The following is a 22,978-nucleotide window of genomic DNA, read 5'->3' on the forward strand; positions in this document are numbered from 1 at the left end:
CTGAATTTTAATTCCTGAATGTGAGTGTGTCTGTACATATGCCTGAATACCTGGATCTATCCATACAGTGGATGCATGCCTGCATAGAGTACCCACACATGCATGTAATCCATAAATTGCACATGGCTGTGTGTGGAATATCTGCATCTATCCACATACAGTCAGCATCCAGCACCTCTCATTCTTCTCTGCAGAAGCTGTTGAGTGCTAAGCACTTTTGAAAATTTGGCTACAGTGCATGTCTCTCTCCACATAGCACACATATATGCATCTGTGTGTACTGTATCCGCATTGACTCATATAGTGTATGTGTGTGTACACACGTACAGATGTCCTGGGAGCACACCAATACCCAAACTCAGGCACTGCCAGACACCCCCCACCCATCCCTTCAGACCTCTTTCCTGGCAGCTGACAGGGAGTCTGAAAGCCTGGACAAGATTTAAATGGACAGTTTCTTACCTTTGCTTTTTTGAAGCAAGCCCAGAAAAAATCCAATAATGGCATGATGGGCAGGGCAGGGGAAGTCTGTGGGCCAGCCCCCTTGCACACTCAGCTATAACATGGAGTACCCCCAGCCCTGGGGAGAACCCTTCCCGTCAGATCCATAAGTGGCTCCTCACAGCACAGAGCTGCTGGGCAGAGAGATTCAGCCAGGAGAGAAGCTGCTGTACAGGGAGAGAGGGAGGGACAGAAGGAGGAAGCAGTGCCCAGGGAGGCGGGACGGAAGATTCAAACCCTGCACCGTTATTCTGTTGGCTAGAAATAGGCTTGGATGCCGATTGAAATTCCCCGGACATTATGAGTTTTAAAAAGACATGGGCTTTCCTTCCTGTCTCTTTAATGCACCATTCAGCATTCCACATTCCCAGCCCCAGGCAGCCAGAGAGCGCAAGGGTAGAGAAAGAAGGAACTACAAAGCATAAGAAATGAGACCTTCAGTGTCAAAGACAAACACAGGGCATTGGAAATCCAAACCCCACAAGGTTGAGATTTTCGATCCAACTCCCACCCTCCTTTCTTAGCTCATCAGCCCCACACAAGGGCTTTCAATATTTCCTCCAGAAAGGGGTAAACAGCACCCTAGGTTAACCTTTTCATTATTGATCTCCTTTACCCTCACCCCACACCGTCTCTAAACTCAAATTTGCCAATTGCAGCAAAGGCTCCATAGCACACGGAGGAATTCAGTTGCTCAGCAGTACCTTTGGCAGCAGCAAAGCAAGCTTGTGATTGTTACCAGAGCTGGGTGAATATCGTAGGAAAAAACAAATGCAATCCAAGAACTTGCTTGGACATTATTCACAGCTTCTTATTCACTTTCTGCAGATGTTTGTGTGAGCAGGCATTTGTTCACAAGGAAGTTCACTGAAAGACTGCCATGAACACTCATGCACGTATTTGTCTCTCTCACATGTATGGCATCTGCAGAGCAACAGTCTATAGATGCAGCTGTAGGTCCGTAAGCCATTTCAAAGCCTCCCTGGTGATACTGTGGCTATCATCCAATTAACCTTTGAATCCATATGTGGGGCACCACGTTATGATGTGTTCGATGGCTTGGATGTTCTCACCACAGTCACACAAAGGGAAGTCTTGGACTTTCTACATGTGCATCAAGTAGCCGCATCTTCCATGGGTTGTTCAGATTCAGTTCAGTGTGGTCCCAAGTCTGCACGGCAGGTCAAAACTGGGAGGATAGCTTGTTGGATCAGTGATAATGCGATTGTTTGGAATGGTAGATGAGGTCCAGATGCTTTGCCCTTCCTTGGTTGGATCCAGAGACATGAAGTGGTCTCGTGTGGTCCATAGTGGTTTGTGAGATTTCAGGCACTGTTGGGGTTTGCCATCCATAACCTGCCAGATGGGAAGGTCTGGGCAGCTTTTGGCACCTTTAAGTTCTCATGCTGTGGCTGTATCGCATCAGACAGCTGGAGGTTCGGTGTTTACTAACACAGAAAGCCATGGCAGAGGTGTTTATTTTAAAGTTCCTGCGATGATTCACATGATCTGATTCAGCTGCCTAGCCAAAGCTTCTTGTCCACACTGGTGCACAGTACTCTGTAGCTGAGTGAACCAGGGTCATAGCGCCAGGCCAGTTGATCCCCAGCTTCTTCCTGCTAACTTTTGAATAATGTTGATGCAAGTCTTCGCTTTAGAGGCTACTTTCTTGAGGTGATCACGAAAAGTCTGGATGCGCTCAAGAACAACAATGAGATATATTGGCTTTGGGTCATAACACACTGTTTCCACCACAAAACTTGGACAGTTAGAGTGTTTTGTGCGATTCTGTTGTCCAGATGGGAAGTACAGACTACAAATTTGCTCAGATTAGGACTCTCAGCTGCCGCTTTTGAAAGTACCCCTCCATGATCTTCAGGTCAGATGTAAGGGTTACTGCAAGTTTTCTAAAGCTATAGGCCTGAGTTGCAAGTGCCAAATCATCAGCATATGCAAACTTCTGCACTATCATTTCAGGCATATCGCTTGTGTATACATTGAAGGGTGTTGGAGCAAGTACAGAGCCCGTGGTAGCCCATGACTCAAAGTCATGGCTTGCTGGTTAGACCCCCGAGATATACACACATCCTTCGGCCACTAAGCATGGTGTTCAGCAGCCTGAGAAGCCGCACACAGGGGATCACTTTGGCCAGTTTCAGTAGCAGACCGTCCTTCCAGACTGTGTCATATGCTGCTGCCAAATCGATTAAAGCACTACCAGTACCATGCACTCCAGTGCACCATTCACAAGTAAGGAGGTTGAGGCAGAACTGGGAAAAGCAGTGGGAAAAGATCGTATCTGTCCTGAGTTCCCATATCACCTGGGTCCACTGGCATGGAAACTGATAACGAAGCTTTTCATCCTGGAGACTGGTGAAATCCCCCATGTGTGGAGAAAAGCCTGGAAAACATGCAGAGCACCCTTCTAGTTATAGGCCAACATCCCTCTTGAGCACCCCTTACAAGGTGATGGAGCGCGTGATCCTGAACCAAATCAGTCCCACTGTGGACTCCAGCCTGCCCCATAGCAAGCGGGGTTTTGATCGCACAGAAGTTGATGCAACCAGGTCCTGGCCCTCACTACAAAGAGCGAGGCAGCATTCCAGTGACAACTCCAGACGGGGACTGCTTTCACATAACTGTGCAAACAGGCATTTGCACTACAAGCCTCCCTGTGAACATGGGAGAAGAAACACCATCTTGTGACGTACATGCCCAATCACATCAGAAACTCTGAACAGCAAACCCATGAAGCAATGGTCTTGGTGAATAGGTTGGGAGCCACCCATTGTCCGAGACATAGTTCAACAAACAACGGACCAATCATTAAACAATATAAAAAGTCTATTGACAAATGATTCCCAAGCAGAAACGCGGACGAATTTGCCAACAGAGGCCCCAGTTCCACAATGAGCTCCACATGTACAGGCCCACATGGAACTCACAGCAGGATCAGGACCCAGGCTGTTTGGTGCAAGCAGTTTACCCAACTCTCTGTGTGAACAAGATTCTGTCTACATTTTAAAACCCCAGTGGAAGCTGCATGCAGCATCTGAAACCTCTGCCAAATGCCCAAGAGTGCTGTTGATCACTAGGGGACCAGATAGCTAGGGGGGTGGGAAAGTAATATAAGGCAGACTACTCCTGTCCTAGCCCTGGAGCTGGTAGGGATTTGTTGGGAAATTGGCTCTAAAGCGCTTCAGCCAGCTGCTTTCTCCTCACGGACTCCCTTCAGACTCCTTTTGCTTTGTCTGGATGAGTGCTATGGAGACTGCTGCTGCCCTGGGCACCATGACAACCCTGAAATCATCGCTCATGCTGAGGAACAAGAACAAGAGCAGCGCCAAGAAAAGTAGCAAAGAAACTAACAAAACCCACCCTCCCGGCTCTGCACTAATTGGCCTTTGTCCGCAGAAGCAGCAGAGACCACAGTCTGAATGGGCCACAGAGACTGAAACACAAGGACACGCCGAGATGCATGAGAGCTCATCTCTGCATCTGCGCACCAGTCGCAACGCTACGTGTGAGAGGCAGAAAAGCCCTGTTAACTCTCAGAGTCCATCCTGAGGTAGGGGGAGTGTAGCACCATCTTGCTCCCTGCAGTCTATTTTCCAGGCTTCCTCATCCCTTACTCTTCTGAATAAAGTAGGTGTTTACATTTATTTTTTTATTGGGGGTGGAGAGGGGAGACTCTTCCAGGATCCTCTTATTACAGCCCCTCAATGGCCCCACATGGTATCAATCACCGGAGGGGGGCTGGAGCCCAGCAGTCCCTGAGTATCAGCCACATGGTCGTTCAAATGCACTGTGAAGCCCCAGTCCATCAGTGTCTCAGCCTGCTGCCCCCACTACTCTCCCGCACATTTTGTCCCTTTATTTTATTCCACATCTCCACAGATGAGAAGATGCTTTGTTTTCATGGGCAGGGGCCTGCTCTTTGCCCAACACAGCAGCCCCAGGCTGTTCTGCACAGGCACCATTCACATGCATGGGTCACAAATGGGAGCTAAATTCACAGGCCAACAGTGGGAATCTCTGGGTACATGTACAGAGCCAGCAGCACCCCAGGGCAGTGAGCCTTCCCGCCAGGTCAACAGGTTGGGGCTGGTATGCCATGCTAAAAATAACTGCGGAGACAGTACTTTTAATTTGCAGCTCAGGCTCTGAAGCCCACTCCCCAACATAAGGTCAGAGCCCAAGCCACAACGTCTGCTGACCCAGGCTTGGGGGCTCATTGCCGCAGACTGTGCAGACATACCCTGAAAGGTTCTAGGCTTCATGGTCCATATAGCCCTGCCTCAAGGGCTGGAGTTTTTATACTGGTGACTCTCAAGCATTTTTCTTTGGTGAGGGAGGAGGCAGGAAGCATGCCTATTTCCAAATCACTCAAAGCCCATTCAGGGCTGTGGCATCAGGCTTTTAAAATTCACAGGTGAATCTCTTGCCCCTCCTGGCTCATTCGAACAATCATCATTATTCAAGCCAGACTGCTTTGTTGTCAGAATAGGAGCAATTTTGAGGGGTTAGTCACCCATTCACCGCAGAGCACTTAGTAGCAGGGGATGCTCTAGAACAGCAGTGAAGTTCATGGGCAGAGCTGGGTGGGGAGCCTAGGACTGGACTCGTAGGGTATGCTGCAGGTCAGGTGCATTAGAAGAGTTGGGGGGGAGATGGGCAAAGGAGCGTGTGCACCTGTGCTTGAGGAACACACACTCTACAGTATGGTCGCTGCTACAAGCAGCATATTCACCATAATTTATTTTTCTCAGATTGACAGGGCTGAGCTAGTTTTCCATGGGGACAACACTTCCCTGAGAGCAGGGACAATTCTGTGCTGGCTCCTACCCTGTTTCTCTCTTGGCCTTGTCCCTCTTTTAATTGGAGTTAATGGCTGCACTACATTTAGATGACAAAGTGCCACCAAGATGTTTATTAATGGTGGCTTTCTAGTTAACACATGCAAAATGTCAGCTGGAAAGCAAAACGGCAGCTGCAAATTAACAGTGACCAAGTGACACTGCCTCTCTCCCCAGGGAGGGCAAAAAACTCCTTCATGGAAGAGGGAGAGACATGCAGCTTTAAGAGGAAGGGGACAGGTCCCGCCCGCAGCATACACTTCAAAAGAGGAGGCAAGATCCAACCTTTTAGTTTTTGCTAGTTTCATAGGCGGGTTTAAGTCATTTTCCTGCTCCAATCCCCAAGCCCACTCATTCTCAGTGAGCAGCAGCAGGAATACAGAAGTCAGAGGCAAATACCCACCTGTACATCTAGTCAATTTTGTATCTGGAAAACTTACATCACCCCCAAAGCATTCAGACAGGAGACCCCTGAAAGTCCCATGCTGAATTTGGGACAGTCAAATCCTGTCCAGTTGGGGGAATCCCCCAATCTTTCAAATTGGGGGATTCTCAGCAAATAATAATGGCACTCTCAGATACTGTGGGGCCCAAATGTTAGGTCTGTTGAAAGCATGGCAACAGAAGCAGATGATTGGCTGAAGTTTGTAAGTACCACCTCTACTGGTGGGTACTTCCCAATAAATGATGCCAGCACATGAAGACCTTTTTACCTCACTCATCTAACCATCTATGGTATTTCTATTGCAATCCCTGTTACCATGGTATCTACTGGTGATGGTGAAGAATACTATTATTTGTATTTCAGTAGCACCTTAAGGCTCAGATGGAATCAGAGACCATCTTACATGGGAAGCCTTAAAGAAAACTACAGACTGTGGACTCAAATCCACATGTTCCCACACAGCTCTACTTCCAGCTTTGTCCCCACATTTACCAGGGACCACACCCTATCTAGAACTCTATACAGCACAAAGAGACACCTAGTGGCTGTATCATATACTGCAAGTAAACATATCACCCCTTTCTGCCCTGCTCATGCTGTTGAGTGCTATTTTTTGTTGACGGGTACAGCATATTCTTGCAACAGCTCACCAACTGTAAGATCTGATGTTGCCTCCAAGCAGGCCTGCCTCCAGCAAGCTATTCCTGTCCCATTGATGGGCTATTATTATCACTGCCATTGCTCCACAGTGTTCAGGCAGGGTATTAATAACAAATCACAGGCTGGCAGCCTTCCAGCCGCAGTCCAGGGCTGTCAAGGCTGACAGCTGCAGCTGCTGCTGCTGCTGAGGCTTCTCCTGAGGACCAGCTCCAGTGCTGTTGGGGAACATGGAGTGGCTGAAGGAGTGTGAACATTGGGCTCAGTGTTCCTCCATAGCAGCTCCAGCAAGTCATTCACATGCAGTGATTTTCCACTTTCTGCTGCACACAGACATTTCCCAGAGGTCAGGCAGAGAGTGGCTACTTGTGGAGCAGGCACTCAGCCCATTAGCATAGAGGGAACAGTAACCCTTTTATTTTAATAGGGCTGAATTGATATGCTGGTGCCGCAGCACTGGAAGCAGAGCAATGGAGGGCACAAGGCAGTGGGGGGGAAAGAAGGAGCATGAAACCTGCTGCCCACAAGAAATGCTACCCATTTCTAGAGAAAATGCCTCTCGAGTGACAGCATTTAACTCCTTCTGCACTGGATCACTGTGTCTTCCCTCTGTGCCAGATCCTCTCTGGGAAACAGCAGGGGGTGCTCTTTGAACATACCTGATAAACTGGAAAGAGTGGACCAAAGGGATGACTTTGCCATGTGCCGCTAGGACAGGCAGCAGCAAATGAAATGGGGTGGGGCTGGTTTTTAGCGGCGGTGGACAATCTCAGTGTGCATTTCAGTGTGGACTGGAAGGTGCTGGATTGCCAGCCGTGGAGGCCAGTGACCTCTGTTTAACCAGGTCTAGCATAGGCAGCAGCAACGCCAGTTTCCCCTACACCCTTGCCCTGTAGGAAGCAACTTTAAGGGCAAAAGGGCAGTTCAGCTTCCATGGGCTACTCCCTCTTCCCCTCTCCAAGGGGGCACCTGTGCACTGGGACATAGACTGAGCCACCAAACTCATTTTGCACAAGGTCACCTGTATAATGACAAAAAGCCTCTCAGAGCTGAGAGGGCTGGATAGCAAAGAGAGCCAGAGTCCCTGCCAACTCGGAGTTTCCACCTTCTCTCCCTGACGCTGTATCTGTGCCCCCAATATCTAACAGCGAGTCAGGAGCACGAGCTGACAGCGTGAATGGCATTCCCTGTAGCTCACGAAAGCTTATGCTCAAATAAATTGGTTAGTCTATAAGGTGCCACAAGTACTTCTTTTCTTATTCCCTGAAACTAGCATTTCCAGGAGGGATTTCAACATCCCAGAAATGCTGCTCTCAGCAATAGCAAGTCACAGAATAATGAGCAGATCGGGGGTAGTCAGTTTCCATGACCTTCCGGACTGGAGATCCACAATGCTGTCCAAACCAATGAAGGCTCCCCTCCACCTTGATGGAAGCAAGCGGCGTTGGGGTGGATGATCCATGTAAAACCCACTGGGACATGAGAAAACTTAAATTCTTCCTGTTTCAGCATCTGCTTCCAGCCATCTTGGGCACAGCCACCCTGCACGGTGCAGTTATGTGATTGCGAGTGACTCAGTGTGCTCAGACTGTGCTGGCCACAAATGTTCTTGGATCATCTGGTCCACCACAATCTGATGATCCAGCCAACAGCCTACTTCCTCGCTGCCACTGCCTACACAGGAGCATGATGGGCGCATGTGCTGTGCTGCCCCATCAAATTCAGAACACCGAGTCACAGCCACTAACGAAAGATTTTCTAATTGGCTTCTTGGAATCAACTTCCCTCGCCCAGTAGCAGAGCGTCCAAGAGCCTTGGATGGAGAGTGGAACAGAGTATACTCTCCATTCCCATAGACTTGGATAGCCAGGACGTTCTGTGGCGTGCAATATAATTTGGGAGCATTTCTGCAGAAAGGATAGTGGCTGTCCAAAGAGTTAAATCTGGCAACACAGGAACCTCAGCTCCCTTGAGAGCCAGTGAGAGTAAGGAGCTGAACCACAGAACGCATCCTTGGCATCTTTAAGCATGTATCTCAATTCCTCCCTCCCCTGCAGATCCACAACATGGGTGAGGTTTCATACCCACGCATCATTAGCGCCTCAGTGAGAAGTGCGGAGCCGTACTGCATACTAACAAGCCCTCCAGCAGGAACACAACTGGGTGCGCTGTGCCTTCAAGGGGTCACAACTCAACCTGGCATCTCCATTAAGCATACACTCAAGCCAGATCTGCTCAGGGTTATATGAAATGCTTGGGCTTTGCCTTGCTGAGGGAAAGAAACAGTGGATAAAATTGTCTTGAATTTGGGCTCAGAATTCTTCAGTCTCCCCCCAGTATTCCCTCCATATCATGGTCACTCTGATTACTTTTTATTCTCATTTTCCCCATTTTTTTTTTCAGTGCCAAGCAGATTTAGCCAATGAGTCTAACACACCCAATTGTTCCTGGCAGAGATTTGTGAAACTGCCGACAGAATGGAGCCAAAACATGCCAGGTTTCCTCCCAGCCCAGCTCTGCTTGTTCAGACCTTTGGAGGAGATGCCTACCCATCTTCTAAGGGTGAGGGGTCAAATAGCCAGAGGCATGAGGTTTCTTCCCACCCCAGACACATGGAAAGAGCAGACAGTCCACACACTCCATGGCTGACTTTGACCCATTTTCCTTCCATTTTCCTTTTCATCAGTAAATCAGCACAAACCCCTCTCACTTTGGAAAGGTCCCGTCATCCCCTAGGCTTCGTATCAGGCCATTTCCATACAGCACAGAGGTTTAAGAAGGTGAATTTTAGATTTCACAAGGAGAGGCAATGTTTACCAAACCTGTGTCCAACACGCTTTATAGTTCCCTGGTTCCTCCACTTTGCTCTCTAATGCTTCTCTCCTATAGAGTCCTTCCTTAAAATAAACCTCAGACACACTACCACCATTTCCTGGCAGCCTCCAGTATTACACTGCAGCAGTGGTTTTCAGCCTGGGGTCTGCAAATCCCTGAGGGCATGGGGGGGGGCAGACTATGTCTGTCTATGGGGTCCTCAAAAGATGACTATGAAAATTAAGTTTCAGATCCCAGAAAGGGCATTCTGGTTTTCTGATCAATCAAAAAGTATGTGAATATCCCCACCTACAGGTCAAAACCGGAAGTGTTGTCGTTACCACAGAAGCCCACAGTGTAGCACCCTCTCTCACACTGCATCAAATACTGTGCCAAGCACCTGCAACATTTGTAGCTGAACTCTGTTCAGTCAGTTTTCAGCCTTAGACACCTGTGGAAGGGGTCCGCATACCACAGGTTGAATTTACAAAGGGTACCGCTCCTCCATTCAAAATGTTCTAGGGATCCGCAAATGAAAAAAGGTTGAAAACCACTGCATTACAGCAATTGACACAAATACCTTACAAATGGCTACTGAGCGTAACTGGCAGCTTTTGCTTATAACAACAACAATTTCTCGCTAATAAAAGTGTAATTTCTTGGGATTTGTCCCTCATACTCTAGAAAGGGGCTCTAGGCTTCTGCTGCAGAGCTAGCACGAGCTGCTACCACCACCATTTGTCCATAGCCTAAATGACACTTCTAGTACTTTCCTTTCAGCAGGGTTGGTAGCCCAGTACCTCAGGAAGCGACTGGCTACACTAGGTCATCACTACCTGGTAATTCCTTGAGGAAAAGAGGAGACACTGAAAGAGACGCAGTAAGATGATAATTGATAAAGAAACAGCCCTGACATGCTCAATACGACAACAATTGCTTATACGAGGGCCTAAACCAAAACAGCTTAATTTGACAGGAGGACAATGAGAAAGGCCATTAAGTGGCAAAGGAAGCTATTTCCAATAGGGGTAGTTTCCATTCCTGTTTTGAAGGATGATGGGCAGCCTATTAATATGCCAAATGAACTCATACTATGACCAAAACAAGGGAAAATATTCTGGCTCTGTCAATAGGTCACATTTAATTCATCCAGCAAATAACCCAGTTCTTTATTCTGCCACCGTTCCACAAAACAGCCCTTTGTGCTGGACTGCTGGAAATGGCAGCAGGGTGAAAGAAATACAATGTTCAAAAAGGGACTTGCTTCAAAAACTACCACCGCGTAAGATCACGTTCTGGAAGAGCAGAGGGCGCTGGAGGTCAGGACTAAGGCATGTTAGCAGAGCTGCAAGATGTGCTTGCAGGGAAAGGGGGCAGAGCCCATGACTGGAACAGCAGCCGGTGCTGAAGATCAGACTGAGGTGCACTAGCAGAGGTGCTCTGGAACAGCAGAGAGATTAGCATGCATTAGAACAGCTCCGGAGCACCGTCTCTCCACACATCTGGTACTAAATCCAATCCCTTCTGAGCACTGGTCACCCAGGGTTTGTTTTATATTTCAAATAAGAAAACTAAGTATTACTGCCATCAGGTTGTTCTGTAGCATCAGGAGCCAAGAGCATTATGTAATTGCTCTCAATAACCCAAAACTTTCTGTTTCTCCCATACAGATTCTGACTTGCTTGAGTCAGGCGCTGTTTACGAACCCAGGCAGCTCTCTGCAGCATGCTTTTTCATGTGCTGTTCAGCACAAGGGGGTTGTTGGAGACACGTGTGTGCCTCAGGGCACCAGTATTCCTGCAAGTGGAAACCAAATTCTACAAAGAAAAGCATCTCTTGCTGGGAACGTTACATGTAAATAGACAATTACTTAACCTCCACATGTCAGCTCCTGTGGTAAAGAGAACCACTTTTCTGGCTCAGGCTAGTTCACGTTAGATGCAAGCCTCTGGGACAGAGGATTTAATCTTTATAATCCTTCACAATCAGAAGGCTGAATAGGAAAAGTCCAGGGGACTTTGCCCCCAATTACAACCAAGTAACCCCATTTTTTTAAGGCTCACACAGATGGAGCTAAACAAAGAGCAAAGCACTATGCTCTCACTCACTATTTGTTTATAGCATTGGCAATTCCCATATCATCTCCAGTTTCAAATGCCAACAACATTCTCCCTTTACACTGAAATTTTCCACCCTAGAGCTCAACCAAAAAGAGAACTCATTTGGAAAGGTTAAGCAAAGTCTATTCCCCCTGTCTGAAGCATTCAAAGCTGTGAAAAAAATACCCAACCCCAAAACAAACCTTTTTACAGCAGAAAAAATTAAGAGTCTTTTCTCATGAAAGACACAGATTTTCTTTAATTAGCACAAATAACTAAAAGGGGAAAAAAAGCCTGAACTTTCTCAAGCCAAAACTTGCCAAATGACTAGTCCTCATTGAAGTGTGGCGTGCTGGTCAGCTGGCTAAAACCCATCAAGAAACTGACTATTGGAGTTATAAAGAAATCTGTCAAGTTTAGAGTAAAGACACTATTTATGAGGCTACGAAATAAATAATACTCATACTAAACTATATAAGTCCTTCTTGCTTTATTTCATGGAGTTCTGTAAGACACAATCCCGTAGCCATTAGTCAGGAAACCCATAGAATTCAACAATGGGAGTTTTGCATCAGTTAGGACTACAGATTCAGGCTTAAATGACCAGAGTTTTCACTGTGCGGCATGTAGAAAGACAATGTGATATCAATAGAGTTGTTATACATTTAAATGAGTGATCGATATGTCCAGCAATTAAAAATGTAGATTGCTCTCTTTTTAGGAGTATTTTGCAACTCTAAAAAAAAAAAGTCACCAAAAAAAAATCAGGGTTTTTGATTCTGAAAAATATAGTCCCCTTAGTTTGAAACACCTTCTTCCCCGGCCCTTGCAGAAAAAAATATGGCAAGTAAATACAGAAAACTTCCACTAAGGTCATGATATGTATTGTGCTGCATTAATTCTACTGTCCTGCATTTTCTGAGGGGTGGCATAGACGCCACATGGCTCTCACTACAAGACTTCTGCAGAGATGTGGCTCACTAATTTCTGCTTCCACTGTACGGCATACAGGGAGAGTGACGTGAGGGGTGAAAACAGCTTCACTGAACCATCTGTGTGAACCATCAGCTTCTCTGAACCACTGTAGAAAATAGACTGAATACAGTACATATCAATGGCCTGGCTTTTGCCCAGCGGGCACCCCCAAGGGTCAAAGGAAGGTCCAGTCTTTATTTATATCATATATGCTAACATCTTCCATGCAGCCACAAGACAGTCATATGAAGGGGTGGAAAGTGTTACAGCTCTTGCCAGGTGAGACATTAAACTAAGCTCCCGGCTGCCCACTGATCTGGACAGTCATTAGGGAAGCTATAGATCTGAGGGAATTTACTGGAAGAGTTAGCAATAACTTTTGCACTCTCCTCTCAGCATCTGAGCTAGCGCCAGGCACAGAACAATTGCTTTGTCCCCCCGCCCCGCAAAAGTCACCACCCCCAGAATCTCATTTGCTGATGCCCCAGACTTCCCCAACAAATAACCCCAATATTTCAATCAACTGCAATAACCACTTTGTACACACATGCCAGGGAGGGGGTGGGGGCGATTACTTTTGATTTTAATTAACATTTTCCCCAACACAGCATGTCCAGCCAGAACTTGGTGCATGTCCAACCAGCAGACAACCCACAAGAATGGCATCTGAGCCAACAAGAACCTCGGATAGACCTTTCACTTGCCCATCAAGCCACAAACACAGCTCCCTATCAGTGGAGCACAGTAGCAAAAATATTCATCTAATTTATGGGTAATCGGACCCCAGCCTCCCCCAGCATGGAGAGACAAGGTCCCCGAACCTTCCTGCACTAACCTTTACACAAGCCGCCTTTAAGTTACAGTGACTCAATCCTTACAGGACAACAGCAGGTGTAGCAGGGGCTCAGGGTTCACGCTCATTCACAAGCAATCTCTGCTTTCAATCAGATCAGCACAGGGCTGAAAGGCAGGAGAAAGGGATGGAGATGGAAGACAGACACCAGCAGCCAGCAGGGATAGGCACATCAGCGTGTATTCAGTGGCATATTGCTCTCTGACAGAGGGGCAAGAACCATATCTTTTTTACAGGTCTCTATTTAGTCTTCCTTTATTTTGATAAGTCCCTAGCTCACATGGCTTAAATAGCCCCAACAGTACATGCCATACATACCAAAGGATACATAGACTTACAAAATAGCCAACAGTATTAACAACTTGTTTTCCTATTGCAACTTGCCCTTTTCAGCTAGGATCTCAAAGTGCTCTGCAAACATCTGTGAACTGAAGCTTCACACTCCTCACCCCTGTGTGGTAGGGGAAGGTTTTATTCAATGTAAATATGGGGAAACTGAGGAAGAGAAATTAAAAAAATCTCAGTCTTCACCAACATCCACTAATTACGGTGCCCTGTTTTTGAGTGCCCAATTCAAGACATCCAAGGCCTGATTTACAGAGAGATGCGAAATGAAGAGAAATTTTGAAGATTTAACAGTGGCCAAAGTTGCACATAAGTAAAGTGATCATATCTCCCATTTCTAGGAGAAGCCCGGGTTTTCAAATGATGTCCCAGGAACGTCTTTCAGGATTTTCATTTCATCAATCAAAACTTTTTGTTTAAAGTAACTACCAAATGTTTGTTCCAGACACATTGCTATACTATGTAGAATTAGCTCTGTGTTTAGCAAGAACAAACAGTCTATTGATATAAGCATGAAGGGTGATGGACAGTGTCGAGTGAGCAAAGACACTCCCACAGCTGTTCTTTTGCTCAGCATGAACGTTAATGCCAACTTGTTCAGCATTTTATGATAAGCTCACTGAAAATACTAAGTTACTGGGAAAAAAATCCTCCACTCAGAAATATGCATGTGTCACTATGGAGTCAGAAGCTGGCAGGAGTGACACCCACACACATTATAGAAAAAAAGTGTACTTTGTGTTTTGAATGACTATTTTCTGACCCCAAAAATTTTTTCCACAAGAATGTCCCCGCTTTTGATCTTGGAAATATGGTCATTTAATACCTAAGTCAATGGCAGAGTTGAGACTCAAGCTGAGGTCTCCTGACTCCCAGCCCCTACTCTAATACCTGGACAATGCCCGTAAGAATATTCAGAATCCAACCAGCTCATTCCATAACCCTGACAGTCACACACCTTGTGATAATGGGCTTTCCTATAGGACAGGAGAGAACATCATTTTTTTTAAAGTTTCTAACTAAAAATAAATAAATAAAGGCTTTTGTGGGTGCTTAATAACCGTTAACCCAGCAACCTGCCCTGGTTTCTTTTCATGTCAGAGCAACTTTGTATTCTCAGCCCAACTGAGTCACAGCTTCTTATGTGTCCCTCACAGCTCTTTTAGTCTGTTCCAAATGACCTGTATGAAGACCCAGGTAATAGGCAGGCTGCATTACCAAGTAATTAAAGGAGGACACCTGAATTCAGGACTCAGGAGTTCTACTCCCAGCTCTACCACTGATTCACTATGTGACCTTGATCAAGTCACTTGATCTCTGCATGTGCCTGTTTGTCCACATTTGAAAGGGACTTGACAAATATGCTCCTTCATGATGGAGGACAGATCTCAAAGTAGCTTGGGTTTTGGTGTCGACTTTTTTTAAGCATTATAAAATTCAGTTTTTGCTGACCAATCTTTTTCTGAAGGACTCTATGGATGGCTGGAAAACTAGGTAGGTTTGTAATACCAGATAACAAGGATGTGAATCCTAATGGATGGAAAAGGCACGTAGATTTTACTTTTGTTGTGTTACGCAGTCTCACTTTGGCGTGAGTTTGTTTTCTTGAAACCCCTTTAACTAGAACACCTGACAAACAGTTGGAAGAAAAGCTCTCTTTGTTAAAGATTCAGTCCCCACAGCTATCAGTAGAGACCTGTGGCAACTCCCTATCCGCATCCAAATGAGACCTTCAGCAAAATCAGGAAGACAAAACTGATCATGCTAAAAATTAATAAGCCAGCACTTTAAAAAAAATGAAAAAACAAATATAGAACACACACAGTTTATGCAGCAGAAAGCAGCAGAACGGGGCAATATGGCATAGACAGGTGATTTTTTTTCACCTGCTTGCCTTAAAAACAGGGATAATATAACTTGCACAGGAGTGTGTTGAGAGGCTTAGTTAATGTTTATCAGGTGCTAGGAAATCCTTAGCAGAGCAGCACCATAGAAGGGCAAAGAATTATTAGAATCTTTTATTATTAGCAATAGCAGCATATCTCACATGGCAAACATATAGAGAAAGTCCTGCGCTATTTACAGCCCAATGACAGACCCAATCCTAGGGCATGACTTAACTCTGTCCTGCAATCCGCACCTCTAGAATGACCATCCCAAACACCAAGGCTTTAAATAAAAGCTCTGCCCCAGGGAGTACACTTAATAAAGGTACAAACTCCCTTTGTGCCCATTCCAATTTTCTATTGGATCTTCTCCTGCACAGCTCTGCAGCTACAGCTGCTTCTTCAGAGCTTTCACAAAACAGAAAAAACAGGAGATCGCTGGGAAACTCAAATCACGCCAGCAAAACGTGGACATCTGGCAGGGCTGCTGAGAATGATCCAGGAAAGGTTAGTGTGTCACAAAGGGCCATAAACACAGGAAACACCCGCACAGTGCACAGAATCCAGTTAGTCAACTACATGATGGCTCGTCCCTGCTAGTGCTTGGCCACATATGCCTCTGATGGCCAAAGCATTCTCATCTGCTACAAAATACACAGGGAACAGAGAGACTTTTGTCTTTCCAGCTTTCATGAGCAAAAGACATGAAATAAACATTATCAATCTACCTGTACATTTTAACACATAGTTCTAATGTCCTGGGAAGATCCCAGCCATGTCCCTGAGCAGGATTTTGAATTAACTAACAGTGAGCAGTCTGCATCCAGAGAATCCATGTCAGATCTACTGAGCTCACTATAGGCTAGGCCAGGATTTTGGGAGTTTAATCTGTGCATCATGAATTACCCACACATAATCGCTATCCTATCTCAATGCTTGAAAACTTGAGGAGCTTTTGGTCATGTGGGATGGAATATTAATTAATAAATAATTTAGCAAGAGCAACACAGGACTGGGGTAACAGAGGACTGCAGGTCACAAGTGAGGCACACCAGCAAAGTTGCATGAAATGCCAGATCCAGGACATAGCAGGGGCCTGCAGGTCAGGACTGAGGTGTAGCATCCTAGGAGTAGAGACATGAAACTTTTATGACACCTGCTCACCACTCTGCTTTTCTTGCCATCATTGCTAGCAGCCTCTTGCTTTCAGGGGCATCACAAAAGGTATCTGAAATGACCCCACATAATTCATAGCTTCCTTCAACAGCCTGGCATATTCATGAGAAATCCAGTCATTGCCAGAGATGTTTATAAGAATGATGCAAGCTTCTAGGTGACGGGAAGCCTGCAGGAACACGTCAGGCAGAATCCAGCTCTTGTGTAAGTGGACCCAATTCCACTGATGTCAATAGTTACACCAGAGCTGAATTTGGGCCATTTGCATTGCTGCTCACACCCTTTGGAAATAGAAGAAAAGTCTGCGGGAGCTGCAGAAATCAGATTCTTTTTATACAAGCATTATTTACAGAAAATTCTTTAGCCATGCCCCCTCCCCCGCACAACTCAGATGGTTTCTATAGGACACAAGAGGAGTACAGTATTTCCTTACTAGAGGGTATGCTGGCAGGAAGGCCACTGGGCACTATCTGATGGGAACATGCTGCCACTCGGTGGCTGTATTTAGAAATGCAATGACTCCCAGATACCCTGGAAAAGGGCTGGGCTGGCTTTGTCCATGCAACCTCCCTAGTCTAAAGTAAAACAAGAACTAAAGTTAGAGGAAGAAAATGGACCACAGAATTTTTTATTTTATTTTTTGAGAGAGGAACCTTTACTCTGATTGTTTTGAGATTGAAACAGCAATGTTGCTCCAAACCCAGAACAATGCTGGGTTATATGGGGTCTTTATTTGCTTTGCCTTGCCTTCCTCCAAGCACTCAAAAGGATTCTAATGAAAATTAGATTAAAAAACCCCTTGTTTCTGGGTTTCAAATTCACCAGCAAAGTTTCATCCAAAACCAAATTTTCAAAGTCAAGTTATAAAGCTCTTGACAAAAAAAGAAAAGAAAAGAAATCCTTTCCACTTTAAAATCATAAAAGCACCCCCAGGCTGATAAATGCAAGCCCAGCTGCCATGAATGAGAAAATTTCTGCACCCCATAACACACTCGCCTGGTCCCTATTCCTCACAGGGTGCCTCTTCCCCAGGAATCTCCCACAGAGAGAGCAGGCAGGATGCCAGGCCACAAGGGTTACTTTGCTGATTGCAAGCCTGCATTGTTGAGGGCTTCTGTTTCCGTCACTACAAAGAATTCAGAAGCCCTGAGAAAGAAAATATGCAGCAACCACATCCCAGCTTTCTTGGCTGCCTTTGTTTGTCTCCTTAAAGAGGGACTGAATTGTGGGGAGAGGGAGGTTTTAAATGAGCGTGCTGTATAAATGATTACGCCATCGGTTTATAATCCCCAGACAGTAACACAATATGAAGGTTCCAGGCTTGAAAGGAACCAGTAATTACAACATAAGAGAAATTCAGCAGTTCCTGCTGAGATCTGAACTTCAGTTTCTGCATACCTCTTGCAGAAGTCGATGGCATCAACACAGTCCCCTGCTCAGCCTTAGGTGGGAGTGGTAGCATCAGTTACCACAGGAGAAACAGAACTTCAGTCTCAGGACTGGGCAAGTAAAGTGCTTTCCAGTTCACATGAAGGAAGGAGACAAAAAGCAGCAAGACAGTGAGGGTCTGAATGCCCTCCTCTTTCCTACCTGCTGCTGCCCTCCCCTGCTCTCATCCCTGGTGGCAGCAGGTAGTAGAGTCATAAGCTCTCTAGGCCTGGGACTGACACTTATGTGTTTGTACAGCACTTAGCACAATGGGGCACAACTACAATATAAATCATAAAAGGTAGCAACTTCGGGCTGTTTAAGGGAGCTGAAAATACTAGTTGAAGCCATTTGCTCTAGGTAAATGCAGAGAGGGAAATGTTTAACTAGAGATCAGCTGGAAGCAATAACCACAGTGATGCGGGATATGTAATACATTATTAACGTGACTTTTGCTTTCGCTCCACACATGCTGCATGGGTAACAGCCTCTTTCACATTCTCTTCCCACTCATCTTTACCACACTCTCTGCTGTTTCCTCCCTGCATATTTACACACTTTCAAACTGTAAGCCCTTTGAGGCAGAGCCCTTATCATCAGAGTGTCTGCAAAGGGCCTCACATGCCATTAAGGCCACAAACAATGGTGACCCGCATGTGAAAAAATGGTGAACCACTACAGGTTGGAGGCTCACATGCGAGTCTAATGCTGTTCCTTGGAGATGGTGTTTAATCCATAGCCGACACATTTCTTCAGCCTAGGGATACCTTGGGCCATCAGCTGACACCAACCCTTTGCACCACATAAATGAAAGCTCAGCCCTTGTGCGGTGCACAGAGCAGCAGAGCATTCAAGAGCACTGAGAAATCCCACATGTGGAGAAGTTGGCTCCTGTTCCTGAGACTGTGAAACACGCACATTACAACAAGAAAATGCTTGTCCCAGGAGACACAGCCTTCTCATTCCAGACTCTCTGCTCAGAGGCATAACAGGGCTTCAAAGAGCCCACAAACACCTGCCACAGGACATGCTTCATGGGGGAAGAGCATAGGAGCTGGCTATCCTGCAGGTGAATCAGATCAGGGAGCTCCTGGCTTCTTATCAGCCTTTCCCAGCCATATCAGATGCAGTAAATTACTCCCTCCAGTTAGCTCATGTAAACAAACTACCACAGTACAAAGTACCACAGTAATAAGCAACAAGAGCCAGGGAGCTTTACATATCCAGCAGATCTGGGGCTATCACCTATATCTGCCAGTTTCTAGCCTCTTGCTCTATCCTGCAGATGTAGGGTGACCAGATGTCCCGATTTTATAGGGACAGTCACACTATTCTGCGCTTTGTTTTATATAGTCTCCTATTACCCCTCACCCTCTGTCCCCATTTTTCACACTTGCTATCTGGTCACCCGAAGTAGGCCTCACTTTGCAGCCCCTGGGTAACCACTTGTTCTGCCTGAGTGTATAATAGAGCTCGATCCAAATTACTGCATGGCATAAGCAGTGGCAGGTGTCAAATAGAACTCAGTTTAGTTTGGGGTATCCATTTTCTTCACGTTGCCCAACCAATCCAACTCTGGCTTACACAGAGTCTACAGCATCTTTTGTAAATAGAAAAAAATAGGGCCACTCTGTTCACTAGGTGCTCAGATTCCACAGAGATGGGCCCAGGAAAGGCAGAAACTAGTAAAGACAGATAGTTCTCTAGAGCAAAGGAATACAGCTGATCATTCAACTAAAATGATCATTAACTTAGAGTAATAAACAGGGAAAAGGTTAGGCAAAGGGAACAATGGTCATTTTGAGACCCTAGCCATTGACCGACTCAGCACCGAGTTTTATTGTGCTATTACATACCCATGCTGCAGCAGAACAAGCCTCTTCCCCACAGCCCCCAAAGTGGAACAACTGTTAGAATAAGGGGGAGAATTGCAGTGGAGCAGCTGGCTCAGCAGCGAAAGAACAGGCCCAAAGTCAGCATCAAGTTCTGTTCCACAGGCTTTTAGTTATGATAAAACAAAAAAGTGGTTTTGCATTCCCAGAAAACACCAGGCGGGGTAGAGCCCAACCCTGTAACAGCTGGGCACAGGGCTCCCTTCCCATTATTTAGGGGTTGGTTTGTTTTTAATAGTGTTTCCTGCAAACCCTCCAAGAGCCTGACTGGGCCTTCAGTCCCCAGATGTGCCTCATTATTCCACCCTGTACACCTCTGTGAGGTCTAAGCAGGGAGTTAATTCCCTGCATGCTGTAGGACCTCTGTATACAAGAATAGTCCAGGCTATAAAGTCTCAACTCCATACACAGAGGTTGAGCTGTGCAGCTTCACAGGCCTGAAACTAAGAAACCCAGAATAGACAGAGAGATTCAAAAGTGGCTAATGATTTTGGGTGCCCCTCCTGAGACATGTTGGAGGGGCCTGAGTTTCAGAAAGTGCTCAACACTTGCTCTCTGAAAACCAGGCCCCCTTTCAGGCATCTTAAGGTAGGCACCAATGATGGAAGCGGCCCCCCAAATCACCAGTCACTTTTGAATGTCTTGGCCCTGTTTGAGCATATGCCCCAAAGACAGCAAACAAGTCAAGATGAACTCACCACACAGCAGGGCCATGTCTCCACTTCCTCGGGGTCTGGGCGGGTATGAGAACATATGTATTTTCTGGCTCCATTGCTCTCACAGGGCAGAATGCATCGGTCTCTCTTCAGTTCTGGTCTGTGGTGTTCAACCTGCCAGGCTGGATTATCTCTTCTCTCCCATTCACCTCCGGGTCTGCGTTTCAGATGAGCAGGGCCATTAAAGATGAATATGTTAGCACTGCTGGGAAGTCCATTCCCAATAACAATGCTCCCTCTGCACCAGACACAATCCTCAGTGAAGATGATAGCACTCAGATGATGCTTCAAGACTCTCATGGGTTTGATTTTTATTGTCCGTTCAGGGAAAAGTTCTTCTGAGGCGGGTGGACACTCATCTGCTATTAATGCACAGTCGAGCTCTTCTTCAGGATTAGATGCATTGCACCTCATGCAGAAAAAGCCACAGAGACCTTCTTCACCTCGAACTACAGGGTCAAAACATAGGACCTTATCATTCTGACCTGGGGTAAAAGACAGCTTCCTCCTGTGCTTAGCATTCTTCGGATCCATGGCCCACGACTGGAGATTACCACTTGATTAAAGGGGCACTAGCAAGATGAAAAACAGATATTCAGCAATCGTTCTTCTCTGTGTTAGTGAAAAACACCTGGCAATGCTTCTTTAGATCTGTTTGCTTTACTGTGCTGCTTTCTCCTTATTTCCATTTCTCTCAGTTTGGACAGGGACACTACTTTATCTGTGGTACTGTGGAGTGCAGTCCACTCAACTGAGACTCAGAGTTCTATTCCTGGCTCCACCACTGGTCTGCTGGGTGACCTTGAGCAAGTCATTTCACTGCTCTGTGCCTCAGTTTCCCCCATCTGTAAAATAGGGACAAGGGTACTGATGTCCTTTGCAAAGGGCCTTGAGCCCTACCGATGGAAAGTGCTATAGAGATAGGTATTATATGTTCCCCTTATTGTTCTAGCTGAGCACCTCACAACATACAATATATTTATTAAACACCCTGTGAGGTAGGGCAGTCCCATTATCCTCATTTTACAACTGGGAAACTAAGGCACAGACAGGTTAAGGCCACTCGGGAATTCTGGAAAGGAACAGGAACTTGAGCCCAAGTCCAAGACTAGCACCTAATCACTGGACCTTCCTTCCTATCCACTGGCTGTTTAGTTAGCTTTACCTTCTGGTTTTCTCAGTGCTCCTGGTGCTTGTACTGTAAACACTGCAGGGGACCAAGTCTCTTTTCACTTACTTTTTTTTTTAATCATGAAAAATACATCACTATCAAAACAGCCAAACCCACAAAACCTAAAGTAGTTGGTAAGAGTCACTTTTATGGATGTTCTCACATCCTTGTTACTTTCAAACCTTGCAGAGACCCTTGTTGGGGCAATTAGGCCCCAATCCTATAAGACAGACCTAATGGGCTGTCCCTGGGGTCTTTGCACAGCCCCACTGACTTGAGTAGAACTTCACACAGTCATAAGCATTCACCTGCACAGATCCAGCTGCACGTCTGCAGACATAAGCCCCAATTCCAGAAACACTTTTGCACATAAGTAACTTTACTCACAGGAGTAACCCTTGCTCTCTTTCTAGAATGGAAAATTAGTTACAAAGTAAGGACATGTGCAAACCATAAGCCTGCCTCTTGAAAATCAGGCAGTAGGTGCTTCACAGAGTATTTAAAATATGAAAACAAAAACAGAGCTCATAAGAATTCTTAAATAGAGAAACAAAGCAGCAACAACCTATATCACCATTCTCTCCATTGCAAAGTACACAAAACACCAACCAATCAAATTCAAGTTTATTGCTTCTTTTTTTAATTAAAGAATCCTGTGAATGGTGGGTTTTGGTTCGGTTTTAGATTTACCATGTAAAGCACAGGTGGCCTGGCTTTCAGAGGTGGGGAGCTCTAGTGTTTTAAGATAGGTGCTCTTGTATGTGTTGAAACATAAAATGAGTAGTAATAAATATGATTGTATAGCGTTCTCGCAACATTATTTCCCATCTATTTGAGATTATCTCATCTTTGGGAGACAGGCCATTTCTTTATGGTCACAATTCCCATGTTCCCTTCTACTTGGGTTTAACGCTGTACATGTCTTATTTACAATACAAAATTCCTCCTACCTCTTAGAGAAAGCCAGCATTTCAGAGTATGTTCTGTGCACTAGCAAGGTGAGGAAGCTTGGGGAGTAAAAGGGTGTTGGGAGTGGTCCTGTTGAGGCATGTTCCACCTGGATGCTGTTGAAAGTTCTCTTTCATTCCATCAGACACACAGACAAACACACACACAACCCAGAATATGGTATCTCAGGTCTATAACATACACATGCAAAAGGAA

General features: G+C 45.8%; 1 protein-coding gene across 3 annotated transcripts in view; it reads right to left on the minus strand.

The window, feature by feature from the left end:
- STARD8 (StAR related lipid transfer domain containing 8) overlaps positions 1-22,978 on the minus strand; it is a 144,276-nt gene that overhangs the window by 118,152 nt on the left and 3,146 nt on the right. For 2 of the 3 annotated variants that reach the window (XM_048865023.2, XM_075132463.1), the window contains exon 3: positions 20,626-21,215. In XM_048865023.2, coding sequence (XP_048720980.1) covers positions 20,626-21,177 — 552 coding nt within the window. In that variant the 5' untranslated portion in view covers positions 21,178-21,215. Of the gene's footprint in view, positions 1-462; positions 655-20,625; positions 21,216-22,978 lie in introns of those variants that run through there. The other variant, XM_048865024.2, reaches the window with a different exon arrangement.

Source organism: Caretta caretta, chromosome 9 (genome assembly GCF_965140235.1).
Source record: "Caretta caretta isolate rCarCar2 chromosome 9, rCarCar1.hap1, whole genome shotgun sequence".
NCBI classification, from domain to species: Eukaryota; Metazoa; Chordata; order Testudines; family Cheloniidae; genus Caretta; species Caretta caretta.